This window comes from Neltuma alba, unplaced genomic scaffold (assembly GCF_004799145.2).
Source record: "Neltuma alba isolate B1F8T4 unplaced genomic scaffold, ASM479914v2 tig00011277_pilon, whole genome shotgun sequence".
In the NCBI taxonomy this organism is placed as follows: Eukaryota; Viridiplantae; Streptophyta; class Magnoliopsida; order Fabales; family Fabaceae; genus Neltuma; species Neltuma alba.
The window spans coordinates 1,313,968-1,323,678 of NW_021635987.1; the positions used below are offsets into that span (position 1 = coordinate 1,313,968).

General features: G+C 33.8%; 1 protein-coding gene across 1 annotated transcript; it reads left to right on the plus strand.

The window, feature by feature from the left end:
- The first annotated feature begins 971 nt into the window (after window positions 1-971).
- Window positions 972-1,577, plus strand: LOC114711128 (uncharacterized). Its single transcript, XM_028895477.1, has one exon. It carries the CDS (start codon window positions 972-974, stop codon window positions 1,575-1,577), a length of 606 nt encoding a protein of 201 aa, XP_028751310.1.
- Window positions 1,578-9,711: the final 8,134 nt, after the last annotated feature.

A 9,711-nucleotide genomic window follows, 5' to 3' on the forward strand; every position in this document is an offset into this window, starting at 1 on the left:
CACACGGTTATATTTGGAATGTGGATATATTTAGCATGTATGAACAATCTGAATATTGGAAAAAGAAATCATTCACACGATTGATTATACTGCTTGATTATATTGAGAGTTTGGCAAATCTATTGTGTTTTGTGGTTCTGTGTTTTTTGTTATCCGTCCTCAGTCATGAGCAATTTTAAATTTTTTTTGGTTTTTCCGGCTACATTGAGCACTAGGTTTGAAATTTTGATCCAAACATGAATTTAGAGCTCTGCCAATTTTCAGTGATGTTTATTCCGTTTCAATTCATTGCCCATGTTGAGTTGAATTTGTTATGGTCTTGGTTAAGCTGAAAATTCTAGTATTAAGGTTAGCATACCTCAAGTTTGCTTGAATTAAGGCACTTTTGGTGATAAATTGATTTACATAATATTGTGGGTTTATACTGCTTCATTATACTGTTTGATTCTTGACTAATTGTGGGTTTGATATATATGTAATTTCAACAAGAACTATGAGTAACGATAAAGGCAAAGCACATTGGGACGTGAGCACCACAGGTGTTTTTCTCAAAATATGTGTTGACCAGATTTATAGCAAACTGCGTCAAGGATCTTCATTTACAAAACAAGGTTGGGACAACATTCACAAAACTTTCAATGAAAAGAAAGGGAGAGGATATGAAAAAAAGCAGCTGAAAAATAGGTTAGATAATTTGAGAAAAGAGTGGAAGACATTTGATAAACTAATTGCTAAGGAGACTGGTATAGGGTGGGACCCTGAAAGGAACACAGTGGTGGCATCTGATGAGTGGTGGGAGAGGAAATTACGGGTATGAACTAGCTTGTGTTAATTTAGAAGCAGTATTATACTTTTGGAACATATTTAACTTTGGTTTACTTTTGACTTTGCAGGAAAATCCAGCATATGAAAAGTTTAGGCACTATGGGTTAAGGTTTCGCACTGAATTCGAAACTATATTCAAGGACACTATGGCATCTGGAGATGATATGTGGGCACCATCTTGGACTGGGCCTGAGCCACAGAGGGGTGATCAGCCAAATGACTACCAACCAACAATGGATTGGCAAGAAGGTTCAGGGGATAGGCAAGAAGGTTCCGGGGATAGTGAAGACGACACTGGGCGCCGTGCAGGAGTTTCGGACTATTTGGATGGCATCAATTTAACTGCAAACACATCGAACACTGCACCCACTGGACCTAGTGTTTCAGGGAGTCAAGGGAAGAGGAAGAGAGGTGAAGGGTTGGACAAGTACAAGAAGCAAAAGATGCCAGCGACAAGAAGAATAGCAGATTCAGTAAGTTCGATTGAGAAGGCTTCAATTAGTATAACAGAGGCAATAAACAAAATCTGCAACAGTGATAACACTACTGAGCTTACTGCTGATCTACTGAGTATGCCTGAAATAGTCAATGACTTACAACTTTGTGTGACATGTTGTAATCTGCTGGCTAACAAGACATTCAGGGACATATATGCTGGTCTGAGAGAAAATCGGGAGGTATTAGTAGCTTGGTTGAAGCACAATGCTGCGAACCCCCCGCCATATGCTGCACCGAAGAACCCCCCGCCATAGCTTGGTTGAGTTGTGCCTAGTGACTTGTTATGATTTCTGTTTATCTATCATAATGTATTTGGTTATTGTATGTCATGACGATGTGTTTAATGGTTGTGTTTAATGACTCTGTGTAATATTGTGTTTTATGACTATGTTTAATGTTGTGTTTCATGACTATGTATAATTATTATGTTATAGTTTAATAGCTATTTATCACTTATCTTTTCTCTCTCTCTCTCTCTTTTTTGTGGAAATGTTACTCACATTTAGTATTTAACTACTCACAGGTAACATAATCCATGTCTGATTCAACGACGGGTTGGGGCGAGGGTTGGGACGACGAACGGTCTCAATTACTTCCTATTTTACATGAACACACAACACAAGTATCACAGCTAAGTGTGTTAATGGGTCAGTATGTGACACCTTTTCTATGCAAACAGCCATGTAGAACTAGTGAACAAACGGGTTATTTATGGGTTCAAGAACTTTTGCATGGGCACGAAGGACGGTCTAAGGAAATGTTTCGAATGGAAACAGAGACATTCCATCGGTTATGTTCTAAATTGGTTGAACATGGGTTGCAAAATTCTAAGTACATAGGTGTCCATGAATCTGTTGCCATGTTCTTGAATACAATTGCGCATGGTCAGTGTAATAGGATGATTCAAGAAAGGTTTCAGCGTTCAGGAGAAACTGTTAGTCGACATTTTCATAGAGTGTTGGATGCTTGCCTCAATTTATCTCGAAAAAATATCAAGCCCACTGATCCTACATTCTCCTATTGCCACCCAAAAATAGCAAATGATCCACGATACTTCCCATTTTTTAAGGATGCAATTGGCGCAATTGATGGCACCCACATAAAATGTCAGGTTAGTCAAGCTAGGCAAGACAAATATTTTGGGAGGAAGGGATTTCCGAGTCAGAATGTCATGGCCGTATGCAATTGGGATATGTGCTTCACGTTCGTGTTGGCGGGCTAGGAAGGTAGTGCACATGATGCTTGTGTCTTTCAATCTGCTATTTCAACTCCATCCATGAATTTCCCTCATCCACCTGAAGGTATATTTCTGTAAATTTCAAATCAATTATTTTAAAATTAAGCTTCAATTGTATTATTTTCACCTCAACATAATTGAATCATGATTTTCTAGGCAAATTTTATTTGGTTGATGCTGGCTATTCATCACAAGTGGGATATCTTGGCCCGTACAGACGTGAGCGCTATCACCTCCCAGACTTTAATCGTCAGCCAGGATTTAGAAATGAGAATGAGGCCTTCAATTATTATCATTCAAGTTTGAGATGCACTATTGAAAGAACTTTTGGAGTTTGGAAGAATAGGTTTGCAATCTTAAGAGACATGCCCAGATTCAAGTTTCAAGCACAGGTCCGCATAGTTTGTGCAACAATGGCTGTCCATAATTTTATCAGGCAAAGTTCTCCAACTGATGACCACTTTATACAAGCTGAGCGTGGAAGTATAATAGATGAAGACAATAATCATCCAGCTGGTGAGGCATCCTCGTCAAGTTTAACATCTGTTGCACAAATGAATCGTGTTCGTGACTCAATTAGAGACCAAATTGTGGAAAGCTTACGATCTAATTAGTTATGTGATTTTATTTACTTTAATTAGAGACCAAATGAATTTTAATTTAATTTATGTTTATGTTCGTCCATTATATATATTTAATTAAGTACGATCTAATTACTTATGTAATTTTATTTACTCTAATTAGAGACGGAATGAATTTTAATTTATGTTCATGTTTGTCCGTTATATATATTTAATTAATTATCTAAAATGTGTTTTTAAATTTGTCTTGGTAACAAATATTTTTATCTTATAATCTCACAAATAAACTATTTTTATTTTATCATAATAATTTTAGATATTTTTTAACAATTATCACATTAAAAATATCAAACACTACTATTTAATAAAGTATATGTCCTTTTTAGTCATTTTACAACTGAACTAACTTTTTTATTCATCCAAACAACTTTTAACTTTTCCAACTGATTTTTTAAAAGCACCTATCCAAACATACCATAACTGACTTTTACTCTAACTTCAGTTACAAAAGTCAATTGGACTAGAAGTCAGTTTTGCCTAACGCCAATCCAAACATACCCTTAGTAGCATTTAAAACGAAAATGCTACAACTAGTATTGAATAATTTATTAAAACAAAAAGACATTATATAGCACTTATTTAAACAGGTGCTATAACATGTATGAAACTTGCTGTAACGTTTTCTTAACAATCTATTTAGTTTTTTAAAAAAATTATTAAAATCTTCTATAGTGTTTTCTTAGAAAACGCTTCAGGAGATACAGGACTTTAGATACAAGTTTTGCTGTAGCGTTTTCTGAGGAAAGGGCTACAATCGACCATTTTCTTTTGAAAAAACATTTAATTATTGGAATATATTGTAACGCTTTCTTAACAATATGCCATTGAGATTAAAAAAAAAAGAAAAGAAAAAAAGGTAAGGGATTTTTTTAAAAAATTATAAAAACCCTGTTGTGACGTTTTCTAAACAAAATGCTGCAGAAAGACAACTCGCTATAGCGTTTTGATTTAAAACGCTACAGCAAGTTCTTTTTTCATTTTTCTATTTAAGTTTAAAAAAAGCTAGATACATTGTTTTTAAAAATTATAAAAATCCCCTGCTAATAATATTTCCCTCCTTTTTTTTCATTTTCACAATTTAAGTTAAAAAACTAAATTTTTTTAAAAAAAATAATAAAATCTGCTGTTGTAGCATTTGTTTATAGCATTTCTCCCTTTTTTTTTTTTCATTTTCCCAATTTAAATTTGAAGAAGTAAGCTAAAAGCAATTTTTTCCTAAAGTTATGAAATCCCCTACTAATGACACATTTCCCTCCATTTTTTTTCATTTTCCATTGATAAGTTTAAAAAAAAAGAAGAAGCTAAAAGCATTTTTTAAATAAAATTATAAAAATCACCTACTGTAGCATTTTGATTACAACATTTTCATCCTTTTTTTTCATTTTCCCTATCTAATTTTTTTAAAAAAAAAGCTTAAACCATTTTTTAAAATTATAAAAATCTCCTGCCAATGAGATTTCCCTCCTTTTTTTTTTCATTTTCCCTTGTTAAGTTAAAAAAATATAAATTCATTTTTAAAAAAAATTATAAAAATAACGCTACAGCAGGGAAATTTTTTTTTAAAATATCTGCTGTGGTGTTTTGTTTACAAAACGTTACAGCAAATTTTTTTAAAAAATTGTCCCTCCTGTAGCGTTTTGAGTCAAAACACTACAGCAGTTCAGTTCCCTCCATTTTTTCCCCCTATTTTCCCTCTCTTTTTCTAACCCACAGCTGCAGTTCCCCTCCTGCGTTATACCCCACAGCTTTCCTCTCTTTTTCTAACCCACAACTTCAGCTCCCCTCCGTCGTTATACCCCACAGCTCCAGCTCCTGTGTTATATCCCACAGCTCTAGCTCACTCTCTCTGTCTTTTTCTAAACCCACAACTCCACCTCACTCTAACCCATAGCTCTCTGTCCTTCAGCTTCAAGATGCCATTTTCAGCCCCACAGTTGCGTGCCGTACACCTTTCCCCCATACGTCTCGACCACTACATGTTTCCCTAAGCTTCCTACTTCCCTTTTCCTTCTCTATTGCCACCTCCTCCTTTCGTCCCCATCATGATCCCTACCCCCACCCCTTTCGTCTCCTAACTCCAACCCACGGTCCCCACCCCCTTCCCATCCCACCTCCTACCTGCGGTCCCCACCCACACCCATAGTCCCTGCCTCCTTCCCATCTCAAATCTTCATTGTACTGTCCCCACCTTTTCTTGTGCTCACTTTTCCAATCCATCCCCATTTCTATTCCTTTTGCCCTTATCCTTGTTCCCCCTTCCCACTTTTATTTAATATTTTTTTTTGCAGGACACCAATATAATTCAAATCAGTTGCAATATACTGTAAGTATTTTTTTAAGCTAAATTATTTAAAAGCTTGCAAATTTAAGTTTGTTAGCGATAAATATGTGAATTTGCTTAATATTTTTTATTTTAGTTGGTTAAATTTTGTAAAATTGTTCCTTAGTAAAAACTTGAAATATGTGGAAATATGTGATAGTTATATTTTGTAAAATTGTTCCTTTGGATTAATTGTTATCAGGTTATTACATGTGGGAATATGTGATAGTTATATTTTTCTATTTTTTATTTTAGGTGGAATCATATGTTGGCAAATATGTTTTTTTCCGGTTAGCTTTTAATGTTTTTTTTAATTTTAGATTTGATATATGTTGGCAAATATGATTTTTTTTTTGTTATTGTTGTTTCTAATTGTGAAAAATCATTGAGTTATGCTAGATTAATTGGTTGATTATAGTTAAAAGAGATGGGTTGTACCTGGAAAACTTGTATTTTTAAGCTGTTATGTTGCCAATTTTATTTTGAGATAAATAAATAAATATTATATTATTATTTATAATTATGTACTTAACTATTTATTTATAATAGGTTGAAGACATGGATAAAAAATGGATGTTATCTAATCAGTGTTCAATGGAATATATAAATGGGGTGAAAGAGTTTATTAGTTTTTCAATGAGGCATGCAAAAGATCCTGAAAAAATTGTTTATCTATGCTTAGCTTGTTGCTATGGAAAGCAAATTAGTCCACCTGGTTTGTTAGATCATTTGGTGTGTCATGGAATTGATCAATCTTGTACATGATTGTGGGTATAAGCTGTAGCGTTTTCACAATCTTCCGTAGCAGATGTTAACGTAGTGTTTTGAAAATACTATAAAAATAAAAAAATAAATGCTACAGTTAGCATTTTTTGTAGTAGTGTGGGTATGGAAGGTTTGGGGTTAAGAGCGTGTTTGGTAGGTCAAAAAGGAATTTTTGGCAACTCGTGAAGCACAGAACCAAGCTCTAATGTCAAAATTGATGTGAAACAAGAAGGCAAAGTGGGAAATTGAGGCGAAAAGAGAGGAAATTAGGAAAGAACAAGAAGAAAGGGGAGAAAGCTTAGAGAGAATAAGTCTGTAACTTCAATAGTATAATGCAATCTGCCGTCAAAATAAAACCCTACTAATGTTTATATCCTAAACCAATTATAAAATAATAATAATAAAAAATCTGAAAATGGGGAGTAGGGGAGTAGGATAACTACCCACTAAGTCACTAATTACAAAAATAAATAAATAAGTAAATAAGATAAACTGAATAATAAAATAAAAATTAAAATAATAGAAGTCCTAAATATCTGCATCATTTCTATATGCATATTATATAGTTAAATTAGAGGCTGTGTTTCTTTTGTTGTGCAGGGGTTGAATCTGAAAAAGTATAGTGATGATTATCGCCCTTGCCACAATTATCCATATTGGCTGACTTTCAAGGGTGAAGGAGATTCTGTAAAATTTAAAAGTTTCTTCTATTAATGGTCATGATCATTTAAAAGGGATGAGTATTTATTGTGTATATTTTCCCTCAAGTGATTTGGAAAAGAAGACATGTGAATCTTGTATAATCAGTTTAAGGATAATAAATTATACCAAGGGAACCGCTTCGGTGTAAACTAAAGGCAAACTAAATTCATTGGAAGAAATGGAGAGGAAGGAAATAATATCAAATCCAGAATGTGACGGAGGTGAAAGCAATTTTTGTAAATGAATTTACTGTGAGAAAATAGCAGCTTACGTGATATATAATGAGTCATTTGATGGAGAGATGGTGCCTTCGCCATCAGAAGAAGCTACAAATTTAACTCGTCCCAAGCACAAGTATGAGGAGGAGAAGCATTTGAAATTGGGAGACTTGCTTCCGTTATTGGCTGGAACACCTTTTATGATTTTTCTTTTCTGGTCCCGACACTTTACATAAAGTCAATATTTCATTTCAGATCAGATATGCATATGGTTGTACATAAAGCATTATATTTTTCCCATTTGTGACTCTCTTTTACATATGTCGTGTGATTTTCCTTGATCTACTTCTTCCTTTTTCGTCCATTGGTCACTTTTGTTGTAATATTTTTTGGGTGTGTCAAAGAAAGGATCCTATATTAATTAGGAATGTGGGAAGATAAAAATAAAAATTGAGCATTAAGCATGGACAGATTTTCCTATTATTATTAGGAATAGGAAAATCAAATATTGAAGAGTTTTAATATAACAAACGGATTTTCAATGCCTTAAAGATTGAGTGTTTGAAAATTCTTAATGAGTATTTATTATTTTTGTGTGTATCAGACGGTGGAAGGTTTCAAATAAAAACGGTAGGCTTTTTATTACGGTCCCTTCAATTCAAATAAAAACGGTTGAAGCAATTTGAAATCAGGTCCATTCAAATACATTTAATGCATTAAACAATCATATATTAAGAATGTTTGAAATAGTGAACGGATTCTCCATTCACTCCGAACGTCCATGATTTTGCAACGTCCCTAAATTGATGGCATGCGTTTAATTCTATAAAACTGACCACTTAATGTGAAAAGGAGGCTGCCAACGTTCAAAATATATGGGACCTATAAAAGGGTGTTTCATTCTAAGGTTACATACACAGTTCTAGAGTTTTCGAGCTCCTCTCTTCTCCCTCTTGTGTGCTCTCTTACTTGCTGAATCTACTACTATCTTCTGCTGTTCTGTTCACCCTGTTTTACAGGAAGGGTCTGTTTAATCCTGGGGAGTGCCGCATCTCTATCTACCGGTGGTTGCGGAATAGCTCTTAAGGACAGCGTCCTTAGGACGTGACTCGGATTAACTATTTATTTTGCAGGTGCTGCCGCCAACAACTTTGTGAATAAAAAATGAAAATAAAATTGTGGCAAGAATATAAAAATAACCAAACATATTAATGAACATTTAGACTCATCCCACATGTTTATACATCCTTAATTGACCATCCAACAATGAGATATGGGACTTTTTCTATGTATATAATGATGATGATTTTTTTTTTCCTTAGTATATAACTCTAGTTTATCTATCAGCATATTCTATATAGCTATATAATAATAGGGTATCACATTCTCTATTTATTTTCTAATAAAATACTCCCTGAGCTATTACTTATAAGTTATAAATAACTAAATCACGGAATTTAGGAAGTTAGTTAACATTGATTAATAGTATGAAACAAGTACATGCATGTGCATGCTCATGTATTGCTTGCACTTCGCACTATTATAGTCACCGGTTCACCATCTGCGAGCCGGGCATTTTCTTCATTACGGAGGCCAGTTCCTCAAGAAGAGGGACCAGAAGCCACTCTTTGAAGCTCTTCCAAAAATCAAAGAAGCTTCTCTACTTTATTTTCTTTTCTTTTTTTAATAATTAAATATAGTTCAGGATTTATAATTCTCTCTCTTCCCTCCATTAATGGATGTGCAAAGTCTTGTGGATTTTGAATGTTTGTTTACTGCAGGGTCCGTTTTTCAGATCTTTCACAGGAATGATCCAGTTCATCACTTCTTACTTCTTACTCTATGCTTGACGTAAAATATTACTTCCATATTTACTTATTTAGATATAAAAAAATATAAATTAAAGAGAAAGTAATATCTATATGCTTCTCTAATCCCAAATATAGGAGTTAGGGAGTTAGTTCGTATTAAAAATACTACAAGTTATTAATCCATTTTAACTCTCATATTTATCAGTTTTCCCCCCAAACTAACTTATCTAACTTTTATATAATCCAATGCTATGCAAGATCATTTTAGAAAGATTGTATCATATTTGTTATAATTAATTAATTAATTTATTTTTTTAATTTATTTAAATTAAGTAGGTAGTTCTTCTATTAAAGATCGAAGAGTATTATGTAAAAATTAGAATCATAGGCATAGAGGAAATAAGTTATGTGCCAACGCGTGGGAGAAGGAGTTTTTCATCCTCAAAAGGCTTCGACCTGCTGGCCCAACATTTACTTCTTTTCTTTTTTCTTTTTTTTTGAGTGAAAAGGAGTGGTATTATTGAAGCTAATATTTACAAGAGGTTCTCAACCAACAGGACAAGGTGAAACAAACACAAAGACCAAAAAGATTACATTAAGACTAGCTTATGAAAACCGTCAGTCAGGGGGATAACTTCATTGACAAGCCGATAGGGGTAAATATCCTTGTGGCAAAGGATTCTTTTATTTCGAG